We start from the raw sequence: 27250 nt of genomic DNA, 5'->3' as shown, positions 1-27250 counted from the left end.
TTGAAAGGCTGAATAATTCCTGAACTTTGGTGGTGAGACGACATAGAAACAGAGAAGAGAGGAGGGTAGGCTAATCGGCCCATTGAGCTTGCTTGGCCATTCAATGTGATTATGGCTGATCGTCTATCTCAACGCTGTACTCCTGCTCTGCCCCAGTACCCTTTGATGCCTTTAGAATGTAAAAATCCATTTCCTTCTTAATTATATTCAGTGACTTGACTTCCACACCCTTCTGTAGTAGAGAATTCCACAGGTTCACCATCCTCAGTGAAGAGATTACTCTTCATCTCAGTCCAAAATGGCTGACCTAATATCCAGAGACTGTGACCCCATGTTCTGGACTTCCCCCAGACAGGGGATGGGACGTTTCGGCGTGGCCGATTCGGCGGGGCCAGTTCGGCGTAGCCGATTGGAATGGGACGTTTCAGCGTGGCCGATTCGGCGGAGGAGTTTTTCGGCGGAGGGACGTCAAATTAGTTATAGTCGCAAAATGTTTGTGCAGCCCATTTCTTGCATCTTTTCCTTCCAGTCGCCTCAGATATCGTGTTTGTGCACCAAACCGGGTCTGACTTTACACAGCCGGTGTTACTTATGATATTGTGACTTTACACAATGTGTTAAGTCAGACAGCAGTGTAGATCACTGGGCAGCTTCTTCAATACTTTCAGTAACACCGGCTTTCTTTAAGAGACCCGGCTTGGTGCACAAACACGATATCTTCAGTAACACCGGCTGTGTAAAGTCAGACAGCAGTGTAGATCACTGGCGAACTGGTTTAATGTTGGTGCCTTTCTTTAAGAGACCCAGTTTGGTGCACAAACACGATATCTGAGGCGGCTGGAAGGAAAAGATACAAGAAATGGGCTGCACAAACATTTTGCGACTATAACTAATTTGACGCCGAAACGTCCCTCCGCCGAAAAATTCCTCCGTCGAATCGGCCACGCCCAACTGGCCACGCCGAAACGTACCAAACCCCCCCAGACAGGAGAAACATCATCCCTGCATCCAGTCTGTCATAATTTTATATATTTCAATGAGAACCCTTTCATTCTTCTGAACTCCAGTGAATACAGGCCTGGTCGCTCTATTCTCTCCAGGAATCAGTCTGGTACATCTGCACTCCCTCTATGGGAAGCATATCTTTTATAATGTGAGGAGCAAAAAATTCAGTTTGGGACAAATGAATTGGTGTAGCAGATCAGATCGGCAGATGGATCAAGTTCAACACCTGTGACACTAAAATATATTTGCACTCATCTGGCCTCCAAGCTTACCATTGTGGTATTCTTGTAACCTGTGAAGGTTGCACAATAGAGAAAGTGCTTTTTTGAAATAAAAACAAAAAATGCTGGAAACACTCAGTTGGTTAGGCATTGCTGCAGCAATATGCATTTGTACAAGGTTCAGAATTGCAATCATTCATTTTCTGATACAAACAAATTAGATACACAAGGTTTCAAGTTGTTAAGGTACATAGAATTATAGAATGGTTAACATGGGCAATTGAGGGCAGTACCCATGCCAGATCTGTTCAACAGCAAGTCACATTAGTCCAATGCCTTTTCCCTGCAGCCCTAAAAATCTACTCTCTTCAAATATTTGGTTTACAAAGCAGTGATTGAATCTGCGTCCACAAAACTCTCAGGCAACGCATTAAAGATTGGGCGGCACGGTGGTTAGTACCGCTGCTTCACAGCGCCAGGGACTCCGGTTCGATTCCGGCCTTGGGTGACTGTGAGGAGCTTGCACATTCTCCCGATGTCTGAGTGTGTTTCCTCCCTGGTGCTCTGGTTTCCTCCCTTAGTGTCCAAAGATGTACAGGTTAATGCACAGATCAATGTGCGGGCTTATAGGGACAGGGCGGGGGAGTGAGCCTAGGGAGAGTGCTCTTTTGGAGGGGCAGCATAGATTTGATGGGCCAAATGGCCTCCTTCTGCACTGTAGGGATTTTATGAAGTCTCTCTATTCTAACTATTCATTACACAAAAAGGTTTTTTCTCATAGCGCCTATTCTTGTATGGCCAAATCACTTTAAATTGATGTCCTTTGATTCTTCAACCTTCTGTCAATGGAAACAATTTTAACCTATTTACTGCATCAGGACCCCATAATTTTCAAAATGCCTATATTTCCTCTCAATCTTCTGTAAGGCAAACAAATCCAATCTATCCATCTAACTGAAAGTCCCTCATCCCTGGAACCATTCTCAAAATTTTTTTGCACCCTCTCATTCCCAAGCTACAGCACTTAGAATTGGACACAATGCTCAGTTGAGATTGAAACCTTGGTCCAAATCTTCCAGTCTCTGGATTCACAGGGAGGTGTGCATCCTATTGCCTGGGAAGTTCAAACTTACAATGGGCTGATTACCTGCTTCCAGGGACCCACATCGAGAGTTTCTTATTACCGGCATAATAATAATGATCTTTATTAGTGTCACAAGTAGACTTACATTAACACTGCAATGAAGTTACTGTGAAAAATCGCCTCGTCGTCACACTCCGGCGCCTGTTCGGGTACACAGAGGGAGAATTCAGAATGTCCAATTCACCTAACAAGCATGCCTTTCGGGACTTGTGGGAGGAAACCAGAGCAGCTGGAGGAAACCCATGCAAACATGGGGAGAATGTGCAGACTCCGCAGACAGTGACCCAAGCCGAGAATCAAATCCCGGTCCCTGGCGCAGAGCAGCAGTGCATACTAACCCAGTAAACGTTGAGAGTTTAAAACCTGATCTAACAGCTGTGCAACTCAATTTAGCACCATGACCCCCCTCCACTGACCTGACTAAGGCCCGACCTCAGTCATTCAAACCTACCCAAGTACGGCAGTAAGTGCTTTAAAAAGGGGCACGTCCTGTCCTTTGTCACTCCTGCGCTTAATGGACTTAGCCTGGAGAGGCTGTGCTGAGTGATTTCTACTTCAATCGGGATCTTAAGTCCTAGCTGACAATGGGTAACATCATTGGGCTGGAGAAAGCTTTGTAGGCAGCAGAAACAATTTTTTATGTTTTATGCATTCCAACCAATGTACTGATTTGCATTATTGTTCACAGAGGATTTGTCCAAACTAAAAATAAACACTTTTATTTCAGCCTGAATACCAAAATGACCAGCATTAAACTGTCCACTTAATGTGTCTATTCTTTGCAGGATCCTTCCACAAGGTAACAATGATGTTGATAAATACTGGAGGATACAACTGCAAATGGAAAGTCATATGCAGTTTCTTCAAATCCTCTCAACTGCCCTTTTAAGAGAGAAGCACAAAGTCAATGATTCAATCACAACCAATCCACCAAATTTTAGAATCACTAGAAACTTGGGAAAAATGAGTATAGAATGGATTTAAATGCTCATGTGCAAATTTTCCATGTTGGTGGCGCTGATTGATGTCCGCAATAGTTATCTGGCTAATCCTAATGTATTACGGTACTGAGAATAATCAAGATCGCTATTATAATTCAAACCGCAGACTCAAAACTTGCCTTGGGTCCGAATGCGTTCACGTTCATTGTTGCCCAGACCGTTTTGTGTTGTTAATTGTTCCTTAGCACCATCCAAACGCTGTTGTAGTTCTTCTGCTGTAATTTCACCTGAAGCAATAACAAAACAATGTATTGAGCATATTCAGTGGCACTTTGATCTGTGTTCTTGGTAAAATCATAGGAGGAGAAAAAATAAATTGAAAGTTACATTTTGATTTGTTTAAGAAGCAATTGCAAAGGTTGCTTTTGAAAGTTTGCAATGAGTGTCAATAGGTTAAGATTACATTCATATCCAAGCTACTTCAACTTACTTATATGGACAGATTTTCTGACCTGCGAGCATCAAGATATTTCAGACAGTTGTATACAGTGAATGGTGATTTATTCTTCTGGCAGAAATAGAGCAAATTTAATATATATCAACTTACTTTGCTGGCATCAAGTTTTGACACAATCACTACAAAGTCACAATTAGAGTTCAGCATCTAAGTGAAGCAGTTAATCTCATATATACTAACATGCAGGAATTATTCTGCAGCAGCTAATTATTAAATGATGTGGAGATGCCGGCGTTGGACTGGGGTGAGCACAGTAAGAAGTCTTATAACACCAGGTTAAAGTCCAACATGTCTGTTTCAAACACTAGCTTTCGGAGCACTGCTCCTTCCTCAGGTGAAGGAGCAGTGGTCCGAAAGCTAGTGTTTGAAACAAACATGTTGGACTTTGACCTGGTGTTGTAAGACTTCTTACTGTAATTATTAAATGGCATCCATGTCTCAAAAAAAAAGGTTCATATTATCAAGAATTAAGTGAGAATACAGTTATGAACAGAAGAACAAACTCACAGGGATTCTATCACAAAAAGTAAATGTGGAAGTGTTGACAGTTGTACGTCACCTCTGTGAATAAAAAGGCTAAAGAAAGAGACTTTGTAATGCATCCCTTTTTTTTTTAAAGACTGCACTGGGGGGGGGGATCACATGGTGAGAGCATGGGAGCGGCTGTCCTTCCATGAGCTTCAGCTCATCTTTTTTTTAATAAACATTTTATTGAGGTTTTTTTGGCATTGTAACAGCAGCAATATAAACAATGTACATAAAAATATAAACATAGTGCAAATACCGCCGCCCTCTCCCACAGGTCCCACCATTACTTAACCCCCTAATGTACAGTAACCTACCCCCCCCCCCCTTTTCTGCTGACGGTCAATTCTCTGCGAAGTCATCGATGAATGGTTGCCACCTCTGGGCGAACCCTAACAGTGACCCTCTCATGGCGAACTTAATTTTCTCCAGGCAGAGAAAGCTAGCCATGTCAGATAGCCAGGCCTCCGACTTGGGGGGCTTTGAGTCTCTCCATGCTAGTAATACCCGCCTCTGGGCTACCAGGGAAGCAAAGGCCAGAACATCTGCCTGTTTCTCCTCCTGGATTCCCGGATCCTGCGACACTCCAAAAATCGCCACCTCTGGGCTCAATGCCACCCTAGTTTTTAATACCTTGGACATGACGTCAGCAAGCCCCTGCCAAAATCCCCTCAGCTTTGGACATGCCCAGAACACGTGGACATGGTTCGCTGGTCCTGCCGCACATTTTGCGCACCTATCCTCCACCCCAAAGAATTTGCTCATCCGGGCCACTGTCATGTGAGCCCGGTGCACAACCTTGAATTGAATCAGGCTGAGCCTGGCACATGTTGCGGTCATGTTGACTCTACTCAACGGCGATAGGCCCTCCTCTATCTCTCCCCCCAGCTCCTCCTCCCACTTTCGCTTCAGCGCCTCGGTCTGCGTCTCCGCTGTTCCCATAAGCTCCTTATATATGTCCGAAACACTCCCCTCTCCTATCCATCCTCGAGAAACCACCATATCCTGAATCCCCCTTAGTAGCAGGAGTGGGAAGGTTGGTACCTGTATGCGCAAAAAGTCCCGCCTCTGCTCATCTTTTAATCAGTCTTTCCAACCTTGTGCACGTTTCCTTTCTGTCTTTTCTTGGTTTACTTATGTCCCAAGAATTGTTGTTGGTGTTTCTGCATGATACAGCTGAGTTAGACCGTTTAAATCCTCGCTTGTTAATGCCAGCTGGAACGAGTTGGGGTGGAGCCATGCCTTTAGTGATGTAGTTGCTTTTGAGTGGGCTCGCGCTCTCACGGTGCGATGTGCTTCGACGAATGATGGCTGCCTAAAGAGATGCTGCTCTGCATGGAGATCTCAGCTCTGAGGTACAGGTCGTCAAGGCCCATTTTCAAAGAGTTGCAGGGTGTTTATGGAGACAATAGAGGTGTACAAGGAGGTTTTGGCAACTGAGAGAGTATTGTCCATCGTGGGAGTCTGCCTCCGTATGGTTGAGTTCCTGCTGCATGGCTGCCCTGAAGGAGTCGGGAGAAAAAGAGGGAGAACAGGAGAGGTGTGCTGCTGATCCCGGTCCCCGAGGTGATGCAGTGAAGACATTCTTAGCTGAAAATTCACCCAATAGTGAAGCCATCACATTATCAATATGAAAGTAGAACTATTGAGATTCGTGTAAGGTTTCAGGTGAATTAGTGGCATAACTGCAGCATTTTACATTACTTACAGGGAAGAATGGAAGGATAGAAAGCACCTTCTCCTAATGTCTCCAAGAGGTGCTGGATGACTAAATGACTGTAGTGCAGTTCACCTTGATAAAACTTTATCTGATGAGGCAATTATACGTTTTCGACATACAACCATATCTAGATCCACTGTCACGTTGCCAAACAGTTCCATAGTCTGAGATTGGCAGATGATTTCAGCCAAACGCAATGTAGTTCTGTATATTTTGGAAGGCTGTGTGGGGAAAAGAAGAGGGAGGATGAATGGATGGCACAGCATAACTTGGTCAGGTCCTTTGAATTTCCCAAGATATAATGTCTACACTCAACAGCCTGTAATGGATGCACAACACGAGATACACAAAATTGGAAGATGAAAAAATATGTTGTGCCTCAAGTTAGCAAAACATTTTTTAGACAACTCGGGACAAGGAACACAAAAGATTTTGAAGCCTCCATGTTAATTGCTTCTGGCACAAAGCCCTGATCAAGAGTTGAGTGACACTGCTACCGCACAAAAGCAGATCATCAATAATTGGGCATCTGCTAAGCATTAGTTTACAGGGGAGAAAACAAAAAATGTAGATTTATTCCCCCCCCAACCACCACCCAGAGTAAATTATTCTTGGGTACACAATATTTTAAAGAGACAGTCAGAAAGCCAAAGAAGTGGCAGCTCAGAGTAAAGGATGATGATAAGGACATAAGTGAGAAGATTATCTTCTGAGTTTAGATTGTAAGTAGAGTCAGTATGGGTGGAGATTACGGATTAGGGACTCCTACATCAGACTCCTATTTATTGACTACAGCTCCGCCTTCAACACCATAATCCCAGCCAAGCTCATATCAAAGCTCCAAAACCTAGGACTTGGCTCTCCACTCTGCAACTGGATCCTTGACTTTCTGACCAACAGACCACACTCAGTAAGAATGAACACCAACACCTCCTCCACAATAGTCCTCAATACCGGTGCACCGCCAGTCTGCGTACTTAGCCCCCTACTCTACTCCCTGTACACACACGACTGAGTGGCAAAACTTGGTTCCAACTCCATCTACAAGTTTGCTGACGATACGACCATAGTGGGTCAGATCTCGAATAACGATGAGTCCGAATACAGGAGGGAGATAGAGAACCTAGTGGAGTGGTGTAACGACAACAATCTCTCCCTCAATGCCAGCAAAACTAAAGAGCTGGTCATCGAATTCAGGAAGTAAAGTACTGTACACACCCCTGTCAGCATCAACGGGGCCAAGGTGGAGATGGTTAGTAGTTTCAAATTCCTAGGGGTGCACATCACCAAAAATCTGTCCTGGTCCACTCACGTCGACGCTATCACCAAGAAAGCACAACAGCGCCTATACTTCCTCAGGAAACTAAGGAAATTCGCATGTCCACATTAACCCGTACCAACTTTTACAGATGCACTATGGAAAGCATTCTATCGGGCTGCATCACAGCCTGGTGTGGCAACAGCTCTGCCCAGGACTGCAAGGAACTTCAGAGAGTCGTGAATACTGCCCAGTCCATCACATGAACCTGCCTCCCATCCATGGACTCCATCTACACCTCCCGCTGCCGAGGGAAAGCGGGCAGCATAATCAAGGATCCCTCCCACCCGGCTTACTCACTTTTCCAACTTCTTCCATCGAGCAGGAGATACAGAAGTCTGAGAACACGCACAAACAGACTCAAAAACAGCTTCTTCCCCACTGTCACCAGACTCCTAAATGACCCTCTTATTGACTGACCTCATTAACACTACACCCTGTATGCTTCAACCGATGCCAATGCTTATGTAGTTACATTGTATATCTTGTGTTGCCCTATTATGTATTCTCTTGAATTTTGTTTAATTCCCTTTTCTTCCATGTACTGAATGATCTGTTGAGCTGCTTGCAGAAAAATACTTTTCACTGTACCTCGGTACACGTGACAATAAACAAATCCAATCCAATCCATATTAATGGCTAGGATCACGAGACAGAGTAATGTATCTAAGTTTGCTGATACAAAGCTGGTGAGAATGTAAGTTGTGAGGAAGACAGAGGCTGCAAAGGGAAATAGACAGGTAAGTGAATGGCAACAAGTGAAGCTGTTGATATTTTGGATATAAAAAGAGTATAAAAACAGAATATTTTTACAAGCTGTGAAACTTGTAAATGTTGATCTTCAAAAAGACTGGGTGCACCTTTACATCAAAGTAATTATAAAAGCAAATAACACGTTGGTCTTTAATGCAAGGGGACTGGAGTAAAAGGATAAAGTCTTGCTGAAATTGTACAGGTTTTAGTGAAGGCACACCTAGAGCTGTATGTGCAGTTTGGGTCACGAGGAAGGCAGTACAGCAAAGCTTCACTAAATTGGCCCCTGGGATGGACGTTTGTCCAATTAGTAAGGCTCTAGATTCATCAGGTGAGATCTCATTGAAATGTACAAAATTCTGAAGGGGTTTGACAGAGTAGAGACAGATGTAATTTCCATTGGCTGGAGAATCTAGAGCATGGGAACACAGCCTCAAGAAGGGGTCAATCATTTGTTACTCAAATGAGGATACATTTCTTCAATCAAAGGGCTGCAAAGCTAGGGAATTCTCTTCCTAAGAGGGCTTTGGGTGCTCCATCATTGACTATATTTTGTCATCATCTGCTGTCCCTTGATTCAAGGTTGATGTCATCTCAAGAGTCCAGGGTTTCTGGCATGGGTCTTCATGTGATTGAGGTTAATTCTTGATGTGCATACCTTTGGGCATATGGGGCAGGACATCTCAAAGCTGTGGGAAATGGATTGCAGGATTTGCCTTCTTTTCTTCTGCTGCCACTCTATCCTTTGGACTCAAAACATGTTGCAATTTGATAGATAGGCTGTTGCTATTTTGAACAATTGTTAGCTCGCTCCTCCCAGTAATTAATGTCGATGCTGGTATACTTCTAAGTGGGCCAGCAGAGGGTCTTTGAAGTGTTTACTTTGCCCACTCCAGAAGGCTGGCCATTTGATGTTGCAAAAGCAGGGGAGATTGTCCATCGCAGTTGATTTTGCAGTTTTTCCTGAATGCTTTGCTTCAAGCAGGACACTAGCCTTTGTTTGACTGTCCACCCATTTAAATCCAGAGGATGTGACAGAAGCATTGATTTCCAGTCTCACTGCAGAACAGGGGTGTGTTGATGACATCTGCTCCGTACACTTTGACTTAGAGATTTTTATTGTCAAACACTCATCATTGTAGTTTGTAGAAGGCGGAGCTGGTACAGTCAATCTGGTGTTAAATCTCTTCGTCAATAGTGGCCTTTTGAAAGAAGTGGCTACCAAGGAACGGGAAGCACTGAACATATTTCAGAGTCTCTCCTATAATCTACATGGAGGTCGAAAAATTTGGCTGACGAGGTGTGTGGGTTGATATGTTTTGTTTTGGCAACATAGTGGCCAAGCTTGCAATCTTTCTACCTACATCAATCTAGATTCTAAAGTAGTCAAAAGTCAATATGTATAGGCGTGTAGATATTACAGTGTGCAGTGTTTAATCATCACTTACCTCAGTGTCTGATAACATGAAAATCAATGCGACAATTCAATTAACAAACATTTTCATTTCAAGCACAAAATTGTGGCAAATCTCCTAGTTTCTACAATTGTGTAGTACACAATGTATAGTGTTGAACTGCTTTACAAATTAAGGCACTGCATCTACAGAAAAGATAATGCATTTAAATCTCAAAATGTTTGTGAAATTCAAAGCAAATTATATGTTTCAAGTGAGCAACCAAAGTGAAGGGCCAAAGTTCATAATGTCAGAAATCACCAAATTGGGAGAGTGTGAAAGAAAAGACCAGGTAAATCAAGAAGCAAAGTAGGTATCACTAGCTTGTATTTGAATTAGTTGAAGGTCATATGAAAAGCAAAAGACTGGAACGGTCATACAGTCTTTAGTAATAAGTTTTACAACACCAGATTAAAGTCCAACAGGTTTGTTTCGAATCACTAGCTTTCAGAGCGCAGCTCCTTCATTAGGTGTTGGACTTTAACCTGGTGTTGTAAGACTTCTTACTGTGCCCACCCCAGTCCTACACCGACATCTCCACATCACAGTGTTTAAGATGTGGGAAAATGAGGTTGAGAAGACGACTCTATAATCTGACTACATTTTGATCCACATTGGCACATACTCTTGCTTGTACCAGACAGAATTCAACATATTCTGGATATATATGTTGCAATTTCTTTGGGGGGTTATTCGCAAAGTTGTAACGCATAATTTAAAACAGAGCTTAGTTTATTTGAAGCATGATGTTTTAGTTTGGTTCGAAAATCTAACAAAATAGTGTTTTCTTTCTTACTTTAAAAAAAAAGTCTGGTTCTCTGGGACATGCTATTAGTTTACCTGGAGTGCCCAAAAGGTTGCTGTCTCTCATAAGTCGATAGTCCTCCTCACTCAGGTCATTGATAAACTGATAGTATGCTTCCTCCCGGCTCAGCCTTTCCAATTGCCGGTTGCGCTCATCTTCGCTACGGTTCATATTTTGTGTGGGAGACTGTTGATTTCCTCGGTGATTGGCAGGATTAGGGGGGTCCATGGTGCTGGGAATTCCAACTAGCTGCAAAGTAACCAATAAGGCAAAGTTTATATCTTACTGCAAGGTCATCATTACCAAAGCAGGAAACTCCAAAAACATACTTGTTATAGTGATCTTAGTTATCAAATAAGCAATGTACAAAAATGAATCAAAAGTACATTCAGTCCCTCATTTTATATTTTCACAGTTTCGCTACACATTGCAGAGGAAATCTTCATATTCACAGTAAAAAAAATGTTTTCAGTAATTTATTATGCTGCATTGTTTCTAGTTAACTGCCATTTTAATATACCTGATTTACTTTTATTGATGGTTGCAATGTAACTTGCCTACTTACCTTTCAATTTATTCACCTTGCTGCAAATTCATTTTTTAAAAACTGGCTCCTGAATAATGTAGCAACCTGGTATCCTGCACACTTCCTGAAATTGTTATTTTGGGCTCACTGCCGACCTTGGGAATAGTTGGTAGACTTATAAAATACAACAACCAGTTGTTCCTCATTTATTTCTTTGTATTTCACCAGAATGGTTTTTATTGCAAAATCAAAGTATTGATACTGATTGGATAGGGGAAAAAGGATAGATTGTTTGATGACTTAGAACACAATCCACGGCAGGGGATTTAAAACCCAATCTTCAAGGATATCTTGCTGGCCAAACTCTTGCTGAGCCATATTGCATAGTGAAAGGTTGGAAGGCAAATAATCCTGCAGCACCTCTTGGCAGCCAAATTTGCAAATGCCTCCCCACATTAACGCTTCAGCTAATTAAAACAAGAGAAAGGAAAACATCAGCCAATTTCTCCTCCTTGTTAGTATTCATCTACCCCTGCTCCAATTTGGTGTTTGTGGTCAAATGATGATAACATCCAGCTGAGCTGTGATGCCGCCTACAGCCAATTATTTTTAAAAATATACTGTTCATATTGATGTACATATTAATAGCCATGTGGGTGAGGGTGCCTACCTATCACTCATTAGAACAGTACCCCAAACACAGAATCAACACTTTCATGGTAAGGAGCTGGGAGAAAAGTGGTTGAAAGGAGAACTTTGCAAGCAGTTTCCAACACTGCTTTTAATTAACAAAGCACAGAAAAAATGCAAAGTATCAGTTTAGATTTAAAATACTAGCATGCAGCAATAAAATGGACTTCCCTTAAAAAAGAATCAAATGTATCATTTTTCCCAAGAACTGATCTTTTTTTTAAAATATTTTTATTAAGGCATTTGCCTATACATTAAACACAAACCAAAACAAGAGTAAGAACAAACCGAAACCCCATAACAAATAAATAACTACCCGAATACCCCACCTTCCCTGCCGTTCATTTCCACTCGTCCTGCCATCGCCACTCCTGCTTTCGATATCAACTTATTCTGTAGCCCCAGGGGCGACAACTTGGGAAAGGAAGGCACCTGCTTCCTCACATAGTCCCCTACCTATAAGTATCGGAACCCATTCCCACCGGGCAGCTTATACTCCTCCTCCAGTTTCTCTAAACTCAAAAAGCTGCAGCCCACAAACAGGTCCCCAAAGCGTTCGATCCCTGCTCATCGCCACCCCTAAAACCCTGCATCCAACCCCCATCCCGGTGAAAATCTACGATTGCAGCAACTCGACGCCCACACTGAGGCACTTTCCAACGTCAAATGCTGCCACCACTATCCCCATACCGCAGGGCAGCCACCACCACTAGGCTCGTGGAATACTTGGCTGGCAAGAATGGCAGAGGCGCCGTCAACCAATGCCCTGAAACCCATGCCCCTGCAAGAGACCGCCTCCATCCACTCCCACGCTGACCCCTTCTCCACCACTTCCTAACCATGGCTATATTCGCTGCCCAGTAATAGTTCATTATATTTGGCAAGGCCAGCCGCCCCCCACCCCGTCCCTGCTCCAACAGCACCTTCTTTACCATGGGGATTTCCCATACCACACAAACCCCAAGACTAAAGCATTAACTTTCCTGAAAAATTATTTTGGGATGAAGGAGATTCTGAAAAACAAAAAAAGGGCCTCGAGGGTACTGTCCTTTTCACTGTTTGCACCCGCCCCACAAGTGATAGCGGGAGCACATCCCACCTCTTGAAATCCCCCCCTCATCTGTTTCACCAACCGTGCCAGATTCAATTCATGCAGTTGTTTCCATCCCCGCGCCACTTGGATGCCCAAATATCTAAAGCTCACCCCCACCACCCTAAACTGCAGATCGCCCAATCACCTCTCATGCTCCCTGGCCTCGATGGGGAAGAGTGAGGTCTTTCCCATGTCTGACTTGTATCTGGCCAAACTCCTCTAGAATATTCATAATTCCCCCGATGCCTCCCAGTGGGTCCGAGATATAAAGCAACAGGTTGTCTGCCTATAGCAAGACCCTGTGCTCCACCCCACCCCTGCACGATCCCTCTCCAACTCCTTGACGCTCTAAGTGCCATTGCCAGTGGCTCTTTTGCCAAGGCAAAAGCAAAGGGGAGAGTGTGCACCCCTGCCTTTGCCCACGGTGTAGCCCCAAGTACCTCTAACACGATTCAACCGTATGCTCGCTACCGGCACCCCATACAACAAACGGACCCAGTCCACAAACCCCTGCCCAAACCTGAACCGTCAAACACTCCCACTCCACCCGATTAAATATCTTCTCAGCATCTATTGCAACCGCCACCTGCTGTCCCTCCGGGGGCATCATGATCACATTCAGTAATCTCCTGACGTTCGCCGACAAATGCCTCCCCTTTACAAACTCCGTCTGGTCTTCCCCATCATTCCCTGCACAAATTCCTTAATCTCCGAGGCAAGACCTTTGCCAGTAATTTGGCATCTGTCGGGCAATAGGACCCACACTGCTCCGGGTCTTTATCCTTTAATATTAGGTATATGGAAGCCTGCGATAATGTGGGGGGGGGGGAAGAGAAAGAGTTTCCCCCTTATCCCTCACCTCGTTATATGCCCTGACCAGCAGGGGCCCCACATCCCCGGAAGACTTCTTACACAATTCTACAGGAAACCCATCCAGGCCCGGGGCTTTCCCTGCCTGCATCGCCCCCATACCCTCCATCCCCACTACCAGTCCAATGGGGGCCCCAGCCCAACCATAGGTCCTCCACTACCGTGGGGAATTCTAACCCGTCGAGGAATCGCTGCATTACCTCCCCCCTCCCCAGTCGGGGGGGGGGGGGGGGGGGGTTCTGATTCGTAGAGCCTCTTAGAAAACTTCTCAAAAACCCCATTCACTCTCACCGGGTCCAGTACCACTCTTCCGATCTCCATCGGCGTCGCCTACTTCCTACATTGGTGAGCCAACTTCCTACTCACCTTCTTCCCATACTCGTACACTGCCCCTCTGGCCCTCCCCCAAAACTGAATGGACAGACATTTCTCAGAACAACTGATTTTGATGTTTCCTTCAGAAACATCCCTCATCACCTCCCTTTATTTTACAAATTATAGAAACAGGCCAATTGATCCAACCAGTACAATTGGGTCAAATTACTAATTTCCATGTTGCAAGATATTTAATTGCTCCTTATTTGGGTTTCACCACAGTAACATCGATATATACTTCTACCACAAGATTGAGCTTCATTAGCTCAATAGCTGCAGATCCTCATCGTCAATTTCCATTAGTAATAATATTTATTCAGCTTCACAATTCCAGGCCACCTTCTTGTGACCACTCACCTGTACTATGGGAGGCCCAGAACAACTTTCCATTGTTTTCTTCTCTCGCTTAAGTTTACCTCTTTTTATGCTGAAGTAAACAATTTCAGAAACTGATATTTTCCCATGAGATATTCTACAGCTGTTCCTGCTTCATCCGCAGCTCCTCGCCAAACCCACAGCGCCTGTCTTCCGCCATTTAGTGTCCCATGCTATTCTGAATTCCTTTTGAGAATGCTTATGCTTCCACAAGTTCCTGTTACTACTCTTTCCTGGCTTCAAGTCAATTTTTGACAGCTGTCAGTTTTGCTTTTTTGAGATTAATTCTGTAGGGTGTTCCTGCTGTGTTCCTTGGCTCATGCTTCAAACTATGGATAGGCCATCAACATTTTTGTTAGTTGCTACAGACTCAGTACATAATTCCATCCATCTTAATGCACAACCACCACTAGGATGTCAACAGCATGGACCACAAGATAGTTTCGTTCATGGGTATGAATCAACAATTCATGGCATAGTTCTATTTGTCCACACGAACATTGATCTTGGTCATGAATGACCCATGGATAAAACTTTGAGGTATACAATTCCTGTCCCATTTGAAATCAGTAGAAACATCTAATTATTTTATTGATGGCCGAGTCCTGGTTGACTACCTGTAGTGGTAGATCTGATATGGTGAGGGAGTATCAGCTTGTAAGCAAATATTTGACCACATGGGGTGTCTCAAAGGGCCTCCACTATTGATGGATCCGAGTGTTACAAAACATCTTGCAAACTCAAAGTTTACCCACAGATTTTGCTGTGATGTCCAAGCGATAAAGATGTAGGAGAGCTTTATTGCAGATGACGGCTAACCATGAAGGGGAAAAGTGGAATAGGTCCCAATGTACTTCACACATGGCATTGAGTAGAAGAATGTATTTGGATTTCCATCAGCTTAATGGATGGTGAGCAAGTTCTGCCAGCGCACAATCTTCCACTGGGCCCAAAAGCAAAGGTTTTGGTGGCAATGCTGCTTTGGTAGTCAGTGGGGCCTGGGGCCTGCATCTAGTCGGTGGCAGCCAACTCAAGGCCAGCAGTTCTATCATACCCCAGGAGCAGTGACCACTTTTGGGTCTGCAACTAGAGAAGAATGCAGTGATGGACATATGCCCTCAGGCTCTGGGTGTGCCATGACCAGACAGGCAGGCCCCAGCAAGGGGATGAGGATGAGATTCGAAAGGGCAGGTAGGTCATTGTAGCCAGATGCCCCAATATGAGCTAAACAAAGAGTGCCCCTCCTCCTCCCCATTAGAGCTTGGAAGGCTGGCAAAGTTTTTGTAGCAGTCTCCTGGCATGGCAGAACCCCCCCCCCCCCCCCCCACATCCCCAATGCTGGGTAGGAGATTTAATTGGCTTTGAGCCAGAAGGCCTTCTGCCACCTTCTGTGCTGTTTGCACGTGGTGGGAAGATGCTGGGCATACTGCCACCATTCCTCACCTCCTAGCCTATCCCCAATAGCGCTGGTGAAATCCAAACCGAAATAATAAAGTGCAATGAAGTGTAAAGTGGAAGCACTTGCTCCTCAGGCAGAGCTGGCAAAGTATGATGACTAGGTACCTTTGGGGTTTTTACTTTCTCAGCAGTTTATATTAACGTTGTGACTAGGTGAGATTTATATCCAAGTAGATTGGATGAGCATGTTTGGGGAGGTGACCACATAAAATGAAAAACAAGCATACACATAAAATGATAAGCAAGTTTATAAAGTGTTATGCAAGTTGAAGTCTGATCTATGTATTTAAAGACAACATTTAAGGCATTACTCTGCCCTATGTTCCAGATGAATTTTCTTGCCTCTCCCAATCTTAGGCAGCCCCAAAGAATCTAGTGTGACTTGCTTCCTCTCTGGTTCGATGGGTCAAGGCGGCTGATCAGTCCAATGCCTTTTACAGACTCTGTCACAGGTTGTACTTAAGGGTTGGGTAGATGGGTATTTTGGAGGTTTGTGCCTCTGATGTCTCAACTTCACCCCTGCAAGTTCCCAAAGAAGCCTCTTGATGGGTTTGGTAACTTCCTGGACCAACTCCATTCTGGTCGGTCACAAGCCAGGGAATCCCATCAGATGGGTAGCAGGGATAATCCAGGGAATTATAGACCTGTGAGCTTGACGTCAGTGGTAGGCAAACTGTTGGAGAAGATACGGAGGGATAGGATCTATTCACATCTGGAAGAAAATAGACTTATCAGTGATAGGCAGCATGGTTTTGTGCAGGGAAGGTCATGTCTTACAAACCTAATAGAATTCTTTGAGGAAGTGACAAAGTTAATTGATGAGGGAAGGGCTGTAGATGTCGTATACATGGACTTTTGAAAGGCGTTTGATAAGGTTTCTCATGGCAGTTTGATGGAAAAAGTGAAGTCGTATGGGGTTCAGGGTGTACTAGCTAGATGGATAAAGAACTGGCTGGGCAACAGGAGACAGAGAGTAGTGGTGGAAGGGAGTGTCTCAAAATGGAGAAGGGTGACTAGTGGTGTTCCACAGGGATCCGTGCTCGGACCACTGTTGTTTGTGATCTACATAAATGACCTGGAGGAAGGTATAGGTGGTCTGATTAGCAAGTTTGCAGATGATACCAAGATTGGTGGAGTTGCAGATAGTGAGGAGGACTGTCAGAGAATACAACAAAATATAGATAGATTGGCGAGTTGGGCAGAGAAATGGCAGATGGAGTTCAATCCAGGCAAATGGGAGGTGATGCATTTTGGAAGATGAAATTCAAGAGCGGACTATATGGTCAATGGAAGAGTTCTGGGGAAAATTGATGTACAGAGAGACCTGGGAGTTCAGGTCCATTGTACCCTGAAGGTGGCAACGCAGGTCAATAGAGTGGTCAAGAAGGCATACAGCATGCTTGCCTTCATTGGACGGGGTATTGAGTAAACGAGTTGGCAGGTCAGGTTACAGTTGTATAGGACTTTGGTTCGGCCACATTTGGAATACTGCGTGCAGTTCTGGTCGCCACATTACCAGAAGGATGTGGATGCCTTGGAGAGGGTGCAGAGGAGGTTCACCAGGATGTTGCCTGGTATGGAGGGTGCTAGCTATGAAGAAAGGTTGAGTAGATTAGGATTGTTTTCGTTGGAAAGACGGAGGTTGAGGGGGGACCTGATTGAGGTCTACAAAATTATGAGAGGTATGGACAGGAACAAGCTTTTCCCAAGAGTGGGGGTGTCAGTTACAAGGGGTCACGATTTCAAGGTGAGAGGGGGAAAGTTTAAGGGAGATGTGCGTGCAAAGTTTTTTTACGCAGAGGGTGGTGGGTGCCTGGAACGCTTTACCAGCGGAGGTGGTAGAGGCGGGCACGATAGCGTCATTTAAGAAGCATCTAGACAGGTATATGAATGGGCGGGAACAGAGGGAAGTAGACCTTGGAAAATAGGAGACAGGTTTAGATAAAGGATCTTGATCGGCGCAGGCTGGGAGGGCCGAAGGGCCTGTTCCTGTGCTGTAATTTTCTTTGTTCTTTATATGACCTCTTCAGGGATGCTTTGATGACATCCCTAAAGTGTTTCCACTGTTCTCCTGGGAGTCTCCAACTCTGTTGGAGTTTTCTGATCAGAGCAATTTGTTTGGGAGGGGCACAGTGACTACCAGGGATTCGATTCCAGCCTTGGGTGACTGTCTGCTTGGAATTTGCATATTCCCCCTGTGCCTGCGTGGGTTTTATCTGGGTGCTCCGGCTTTCACCCAGAAACCAAAGATGTGCAAATTTGGTGGGATGGCCATGATCAATGTGTGGGGTTACAGGGATAGGGCGGGGTGGTGGGTCTCGGTAAGAGTGCTCTTTCAGAGGGTTGGTGCAGGCCCAATGGGCCAAATAGCCTCCTTCTGCATTGTAGCGATTCTATGGCTTCAATGAAGTATGGTATCAAGCATAAGGATGACATATCCCAACTAGTGGTGATGTTATTCAGTGATTAGTGCCTTGGCGCTGGGTAAGTTGGTTTGGACGAGGACGCTGCCTTTGGACTGCCTTTTTTGTGAAAGCATTTGGAGGATCTTGTGACAGAACGACTGATTGTACTTCTCCGGTGCTTTGGGGCACCTGCTGTGGGCTGTCTTAAGTCTCCAAAGGAGTGTGCGGATCACTGCAGCCCCGTAAACCATGACCTTAGTCTTGGTTTAAGATCCTGGTTCTCAAATACTCTTTTCCTCAGTCTGGCGGAGCGATGATAGATTTCAACATTTGACAGTCTTCACGAGAAGGAAGCTCCCATGGCAAGGAAAATGAGCCACATTTTTTAGCATCTCACCGTTGATGTAAATTGACTGGAAGCAGAAAATGGTGTTATGCTGTAAGAGCTGTTTGGAGGAGGACATTAGTTTTCTGGGTGTTTCGTGAAAGGCCCATTTTTCATTTATTTTAAATATTTTATTCAGGCATTTTCATGAAAAACAAACCGAAGCAGAAGCAAACTTATACAACATTTTTAATAACCAACACCCACTTCCCCCTCCCTACTCTCGCCCCTCCTCCCATCCTGCCTTCTCCCTTTTAACTCCCCTTTTGCTGACTCCTCAATCCTCCTTAAAGTAGTCAATGAACAGCTTCCACCTCAGAGTGAACCCATCAACCGACCCCCTCAGGACGAACTTGACCTTCTCTGGCTTCAGGTCACCAAATTCCTCAATCCCTGCCTGCCGCCATCCCCAAAAGCTCGCATCCAATCCCCCCCGGGTACAAACCTATGATTACCACAGATTCACACCAAGGCACCCTCCAGTCCCAAATGCGGCCTCCACACCTTCGAGGCCAACACTTCCATGGAGTACCTGGTTGGCGAGAACAGCAGAGGTGCTATTAACAATGCTCGTTCCTCTATAAGAAGCCGCTTCCATTGGCCTCCCCATGCCCACCACCCCCCCCCCCCCCCCCCCACAAAAGCCCTTTTGACCCGCGGTCTTCCCCGCCCATACAAACCCAGAGATCAGCGCATTAACCTTTTTAAAGAATGACTTTAGGGCAAAGGACGGCATGGTAGAACATGGTTAGCACTGTGGCTTCACAGCTCCAGGGTCTCAGGTTCGAGTCCCGGCTTGGGTCACTGTCTGTGCGGAGTCTGCACGTTCTCCCCGTGTCTGCGTGGGTTTCCTCTGCGGCTCCTGTTTCCTCCCACAGTCCAAAGATGTGCAGGTTAGGTGGATTGGCCATGCTAAATTGCCCTTTTTGTCCAAAGGTTTAGGTGGGGTTACTGGGATAAGGTGGAAGTGTGGGCTCAGGTAGGGTGCTCTTTCTAAGCACTGGTGCAGACTTGATGGGCCGACTGGGCTCCTTCTGCACTGTAAATTCAATGATTCTACAAAGATCGGAAGGTTCTGAAATAAAAACAGGAACCGTGGCAAAACAGTCATCTGAACTGACTGCACCCGTCCCGCCAAAGACAGTAAGAGAGCACATCGCATCTTTTTTTTTTTTAATTATAAATTTAGATTACCCAATTATTTTTTCCAATTAAGGGGCAATTTAGCATGGCCAATCCACCTACTCTGCACATTTTTGGGTTGTGGGGGCAGAACCCACGCAGACACGGGGAGAATGTGCAAACTCCACACGGACAGTGACCCAGAGCCGGGATCGAACCTGGGACCTCAGCGCCGTGAGGCGGTTGTGCTAACCACTAGGCCACCGTGCTGCCCAGCACCTTTTGAAGTCTCCCTTCATCTGCCCCACCAACCGAGTCAAAATTAACTTATGCAGCTGCGTCCAGCCCCTTGTTACCGGAATGCTCAGGTATCTAAAACTTGCTCCCACTACCACAAACAGCTACTTCCCTAACCTCCTCTCCTGTCCTTTTTGGTCTCACCGGGAGCACTTCGCTTTTTTCCCCCCATGTTCAACTTGTACCCGAGATCTGGCCAAAGTCATCCAAAATCCCTATAATGCCCCCAATGGGTCTGCAAAACCCTGTGCTCAAAGCCCCCCACCCCGCACAAACTCTTTCCAATTCTTCGACAATCTAAACGCCATTGCCAAAAGCAACAGGGAGAGCAGGCACCCCTGCCTCGTCCCACGATGCAGCCCAAAATATCCCGAACTCACCTGGTTCTTCTGCACACTTGCGACTGGTGTCTCATACAGCAACTGGACCCAGTCCACAAACCCCTGCCCGAACCCGAACAGGCCCAGCACCTCCCACAGATATTCCCACTCCACCCGGTCAAAAGTCACCTCCACCTCCTGCCCCTCCCGAGGCATCATAATCACATTAAGCAGCCTCTTCACATTTGCTGACAACTGTCTCCCTTTCAAAGGGCAGAACGGTGATGCAGTTTTTAGCACTGGGACTTCGGCACAGTCCATGTGGAGTTTGCACATTCTTCCCGTGTCTGCATGGGTTTCACCTTCATAGCCCAAAAATGTGCTGGTTAGGTGGATTGGCCACGCTAAATTGCCCCTTAATTGGAAAGAAAATAATTGGGCACTCTAAATTCAGAAAAAAAACCGTCTCCCTTGCACAAACATGGTTTGGTCCTCACCTATCACCCCACGGGATGCAGTCCTCCATTCCTGAAGCCAACACCTTCGCCAGCAACTTGGCATCCACATTCAATAGCGATATCGGAGAGTACGATCCATACTGCTCTAGATTCCGATCCTTTTTCAATATCGAGAGATGGATGCCTGCGAGAGTGCAGGGGGGAGTTCCTCCCACTCTCCCTAGCCTCATTGCATGCCTTCACCAGCAGTGGCCTCAGGTCTCTCCCCCCCCCCCCCCCCCCCCCCCCCCCCCAAAAACATTTTACAAAACCCCACCAGGAACCCATCCGAGCCCGGAGACTTCCATGCCTGCATTGCCCCCGTACTCTCCCCATCACATCTCTCAACCCAATCGGCCTCCCAATCGCCACACCAACTCCTCGCCCACCCTGGGAATCTCCAACCCATCCGGGAACTGCTGAATTTTCTCTCTTTCCACCCCCCCCCCCCCCCCCCCCCCCCCCTCCCGGCTGGGGGCTCCAACTCCTACAATCTCCTGTAAAAAGCCTCGAACACCCCATTCATCCCCACCAAGACCACCATCTCGTCCTTTACTCTGCCAATCTCCCTTGCCACCTCCTGCTTCCTAAGCTGGTGGGCCAGCATCCAACTTGCCTTCTCACCATACTCATTTACTGCCCCTTTGGCCCTCCACAGCTGCCCCACCATCTTCCCCATGGACACTAATCCGAACTCCATCTGGAGCCTCTGCATTTCTTCAGCAGCCCCGCCTCCCCAGTGTCATTGAGCTCCACATACCCCCGGATGGCAGCCCTCACCCGCTCGTAGACCTCCTCATCCAGCCTCCACTGCGGGCACTGGCCCTCTCTCCCCCGGGTCCACTCGCAAATCCACCTAGCGCTGTGTGTATCGACCACCCCAGCCAGCAACGCCCTGTTCGCCACAAAAAAGTCAGCCGGGAGTACACCCGGTGCACATGGGAAAATTATGAAAATTCCTTCACCCTCCAAAACTTCCACGCGGGCCCCCATATGCTCCATAAACCCCTTCAGCTCCTTCGCCACTGCCGTCACTTTCCTCGACCTTGGGCTCGACGGTCCAAGCTTGGCTCTATAACTGTATTAAAATCCCCCTCCATGATCAACCGGTGTTGAGTCCAGGTAAGGAATCTTCACCAGCACCCATCTCATGAACACTACATCATCCCAATTTGGGGCATAAACATTTACCAGAACTACTGACATCCCCTCCAGATCTCCACATAATCACGAACATTCCCTCCCTCAGATCTGCCATAGTGCTCCCCACCTCGAATGCCATCCGCTTATTCACCAGCACCACTCCCCGCCCCCCTCGTCTTCCATGTCCAGTACGGAGTGGAACACCTGCCCTACCCATCCTTTCCTCAACCATATTTGATTCCCTACCTTTAAGTGCATCTCTTGTAAAAGGCCCCCTTGCCGATGAACCATATCCCTTTTTGGGCCAGCCCCCCCTCCTGAGTCACGCGGCCCTCCCTCAGATGACCACCGCCATTACTCCATTTCCAGCTGCGGCACAGCAACCACACCCTTGTCAGCAACCCCTCCCCCATCAAACAAACAACGCCAACCCACTCCCCTACCTCCTGATAACCCAACCCCCTCCCCGTTAACTAGTCTGCCCAGCTAGCATGGTGGGCCCTGCCCAAGATCTCCAAGCCCGCTACCACCCCAATAGAAAACACAGAAAAGGTGCACTCACCTTTGATATTCCCCCCACGAAGGGACCTGCACTCCAAACACCCCGCCACCAAAACCAAAATGAAAATGAAATAAAATGAAAATTGCTTATTGTCACGAGTAGGCTTCAATGAAGTTACTGTGAAAAGCCCCCTGTGCGCTCGGTCGACCTCGAGGGGCCAGTCAAAGGCCCCCTCCCCCTTCAACTACTTTGGTCGAAAGTCCCCTCCCCCATCAACTGCTCCAACGTTCTGGTCACATATGTGCCGGTCTCCGTACCTTCGATTCCTTCGGGCACCCCCATGATCCTCAAATTTTGCCTTCTGGAGCAGTTCTCCAGATTTTCCACCTTCTCATTCAGCCTTCTCTGGGCGTCCTGCATCACCCCACCTCGGCCGCCAACAAGTCCAACTGCTCCTTGTACTCCCCCATCGCCTCCTCCACTTTCTGGATCGCCTGGCCAACCTCTGCTCCACTCTCTCGAAACCTGCTTTAACCGGCTCCACCACTTTGGCCAGGTCTTCCATCCTCTGCTGGCTGAACTTGGCATTCAGAAATTCCACCAACTACTCCATTGACCACTGGGTGGGCAGAACAGGCCCTTTGCCATCTTAACCTGTGGTGCACCACGAAGAATCTCCTGATCCAACAGCTCCTTTCTTCTCAACCGATTTTTAGTTTGTGGATCCATCCACCAGCCACAGCAGAGGAGTTACACCTTTTCCGGGTAGTCCTACACCTCTTTCCATCCAAAGCTTTGCCCATCAGGCGGGGAAAGGACCAAAAACTACCACCTTGAATGGAGCTACCAAATGTGCGACTGCTCACTCCATGGCCGCCACCGGAAGTCAAAGCCCCATTTTTTCTTATGCCGAGAAGGAATTAACACCAACTTGGAGCTCAGTTTGTGTGTGAGCGCATGCACAAGTATGTGTAGCAAACACGGTTATCAGCATAGATTGTTTTCTGAAAATTGTCCACAATCAATATGTTTATCTACTGATTATAAAGGAGAATTGCCCAAACTTTTCCTTAAGGGAAATAAATAATTTGATATCTCCATGCTCCGATGCAATCAGCCATGTGCACTCTGCAATGGTCACGCAATATAGTGATTCAGCAAAGCAGGTGGCTCAATGTGTCAGGACTCCACATTTAAGCAAGAGTGTATAGGTTACTATTATTTCACCTCAAACTGGCTCAAATCCGCCATATAGACTGATGGGAAAGAAAATCTCTTTGCTAGATGCTAGATGAGCATGGTGCAACTGTACCAATGTTCTCACTAATTAACAATCTCAGTCACAATGGCACTAAAAATACATTTTTCACAGGTAGAATTTATGTCTGTACATTAAGCAGCTCTCCTCTGTGGTTTGAGTTATGCAACAGTAAAGAGAACTTCATTGTACAATTGGGTGTTTGATAATGCTGACAGTGGGCATAGAAAAATGCAAACATGTTTCATTCAACAGCAATGAAGACTAAAAAAAACGCCCCAATGGATTAAAAGAATTAAAAGAACAGTAATTCCAACTGTTCAACTTAGTTTGCCAGTGATACCCAATTTGAATGAGAAACAAGGGCTAGAAGTTGGTTAACAAATGTATAAGAGGAATCTGCCATTGGTTTTAAAAACCTAATTATTTCTTTAGTACCGTCATGAAATCTGTCAAGATTCTATTCTGGCAACACATCACTGGGGCAGACAAGCACCCGAGAAACAGTATCTACAGCCTGTACTATCAAATTTAGTAACAATAGAACAGTCATATGCTTGGTTCTTTACACAGATCATTTGAACCAGTTTTACTAGCATTTTAGATTTTAATGTTCTGCTGAGTTTTATTTAGAATTTTTAAAAAACACATTAAAAGAACGGTGTACCCAGGTTCGAGATTTTGCCAGAAAGGAGATACAGAGCTTCCCGGTGGAGCCGGCCTGCACATTGCTGGAGGAGGTGCTGGCGACAGGGGGACTGGAGAAGGAGGTAGTGTCGGCGGTTTACAAAGCTATTTTGGAAGAGGAGAAGGCACCAATGGAAGGGATCAAAGCAAAGTAGAGGAAGAGTTGGGAGAGAATATGGAGGAGGGGTTCTGGTGTGAGGTGCAACGGAGAGTGAATGCCTCCACCTTGTGCGCGAGGTTGGGGCTGATACAGCTGAAGGTGGTATGCAGAGCAGACCTCACGTGGGCGAGGATGAGCTGATTCTTTGAAGGAGTAGAAGATGTGTGTGAACGTTGTTTGGGGGGGGGCGCTAATCACGTTCATATGTTTTGGTCCTGTCCAAAGCTAGAGGATTACTGGAAGAGGTTTTTAGGGTAATTTCTAAAGTGGTGCACATGAAACTGGACCCGGCCCCCGGGTGGCCATATTCGGGGTGTCGGACCAGCCAGGGTTGGAAACGGGTGCGGAGGCAGATGTTGTATCGCCTAAAGGCGGATCTTGATGGGATGGAGAGCAACCTCTCCACCCTGTGCCCTGGCGTGGCGACCTGTTGGAATTCTTGACTCTTGAGAAGGTTAAGTTTGAACTGAGAGGAAGGATGGAGGGGTGCTACAATTCATGGGCATTATTCATTATGCACTTTCAAGAACTGGATAACATCGAACATTAGTTGGGGCGGGTGGGTGGGAGGGCTATGTATGTTAATGGCGACTATGGATGATCCCCAATTCCTTTTTGTCATTTGTTTGTGTGAACATGCGGGCTAATGTTTGGGGTTTGGTGGGAGGATGGGATCATTGTTATTGATATGGGGATTGACATATATGTTACTGATTATTGTTGGTGGGTGTAAATTTGGGAGAAAATGTGAAAAAGGAGAATAAAAAATATTTTAAAAAAAGAACGGTGTACCAATGCGCACGAATGTTGGCATAAATTTTTGTCCACTTAACACCAATGCCAAACCTGTGGACTGTAAATCAGGTGTAACGATTAATGTCAGTGCATGCTGCTAATATTGCAATTTCATGAAGGAAAAAATGAAACCAAATTTCTAGCTAATATATACAATTGACAATTATACAAACCTTGGGGATGCGGCAGGCAGGGAGAATTATACCAATCGACTGCAACTGACATCAGTGGGCTAACAGAATGGGCAGAGAGGTGGCAGGTGAAATTTAATGCAAAGTGGAGATGTATTTTAGCAGAAGGGATAAGGAGGGGCAATATAGACATAACAGCATTCTTCTAAAGAATATGCAGGGACATTGAGATCTCGGGGCTTATTTGCAGAAATCTTTACTGCTGGCAGGACATATTGAAGTAATTAGCTTGTGTTTCAAGGTAGAGGTTACATAGGAAAAAATAGCAAACAAAGTAAGCCATATGGCCCAACTAGTTCATGCTGGTGTACATGTACCACTCGAGCCTCCAATTCCCTTCTGCCTCAAATGTATCTGTATTATTTGCTTCAACTAATGCATCTGCACTATTCCCTCCAGCCACTTTTTGTGACGGCAAGTTCCATATTCTTACCACCCTTGCAAAGTAGTTTCTTCCAATTCCCTGTTGAATTTGTTTTGCTCTTCCCCACAAAAGCAAATATTCTCTCTGCATCCACTCTATCAAAATCTTTTTATAATTTTAAGCACTTCTATTCGGTCACCCCGATTCTTCTTTTTTCCAAGGGACCCAGCCCTTCAATCCTTCCCCGATATGTATACACACATTTGTGATATCATCCTTGCACATCCTCTCTAGCGTCTCCATATCCTTGTAACATAGGGCGACCAGAATTGCATACAGTACTTTTCAGTGTTCTAAACAAAGTTCGATACTAATTCAACATAAAGTTCCTCCTTTGCAAGTTTATCCGTCTAAAAATAAAGTCAATTGCTCGATTCGCTTCTTTTCCTCCAATTAGCCTTGAGAACCTGTGGTGCAATTTTTAAGTGACTGGTGTCGCTAAGCTCAGAGAGTCCTTTGTTCCTTGATTTGTCTAGACCTGCGCCTTTCAATAAGTGACCTCCTGACCAAAATGTACTACTTCACATTAGTCTGTGTTCAACTTTGCCCATACTGCAAAGGTATTGATGTCTTCCTGTAATTGTTACAGTCCTCCTCCGTAAGGCCGAACCCCTAATTTGGAGTCATCACAAATTTATAAACAGTTTTGATTGCAAAGTCCAAATGATTAATATATATGGTGAACAGTAGTGGTCAAGCACAGATCCTTGTGCAGTACCACATCTCACCTTCAGCCACTCAATGATTATCCTTTACTCCCATTCTCTTTCAGTTTTGAAGTAAATGAGGAATCAATTGGGTCAATTGACCCCCAACTCCACATTCTCTTTCCTCATTCATTAGTCTATTATGGGCACTTTATTGAGGGCCTTTCGAAAATCCAGAAAATTACTCATGATAAAGTGTCATCATTGATCTGAAACATGAATTTTGTTCCTCTATGCAGATGCTTGACTTAATTGTTGATTATTTCCAGAATTTTCTTTTTATTACAAGGAAGAACTGCCTGGTTCTTGGAAATGTTGCTGTGGGACCTTCTGTGCCTGAGATAAGACAGAGTATCAAAGTAACACTTCTTAGAAAATATGGCACATCTCCGACTATGCAGTACTGAACCTAACTGTAGCATAGAACTTCTTCTCAAGTCTCTACAGTGGGACATGCACTGTTAGCCTTATGGCTCAGGCCAAAATGACACAAATGAGCTACACTGGACACCAGAAAAGACAGATAACCCATAGCAACCCTGGATGAGGACATGTTTCTCAGCAGAT

The 27250-nt window shown here is 45.6% G+C and overlaps 1 protein-coding gene across 10 annotated transcripts in view; it reads right to left on the bottom strand.

The window, feature by feature from the left end:
- rnf6 (ring finger protein (C3H2C3 type) 6) overlaps nucleotides 1-27250 on the bottom strand; it is a 61414-nt gene that overhangs the window by 11489 nt on the left and 22675 nt on the right. For all 10 annotated transcript variants that reach the window (XM_038819148.1, XM_038819144.1, XM_038819145.1 and 7 more), the window contains 2 exons: nucleotides 10439-10652; nucleotides 3491-3598 (listed from right to left, as the gene is read on the bottom strand). In XM_038819148.1, the coding sequence (XP_038675076.1) occupies nucleotides 3491-3598; nucleotides 10439-10631 (301 nt within the window). In that variant the 5' untranslated portion in view covers nucleotides 10632-10652. The remainder of the gene's footprint in view (nucleotides 1-3490; nucleotides 3599-10438; nucleotides 10653-27250) is intronic.

This window comes from Scyliorhinus canicula, chromosome 14 (genome assembly GCF_902713615.1).
Source record: "Scyliorhinus canicula chromosome 14, sScyCan1.1, whole genome shotgun sequence".
Classification (NCBI taxonomy): domain Eukaryota; kingdom Metazoa; phylum Chordata; class Chondrichthyes; order Carcharhiniformes; family Scyliorhinidae; genus Scyliorhinus; species Scyliorhinus canicula.
The sequence above is the reverse complement of the archived record's forward strand: the minus strand, read 5'-3'. Positions and strand labels throughout refer to the sequence as shown.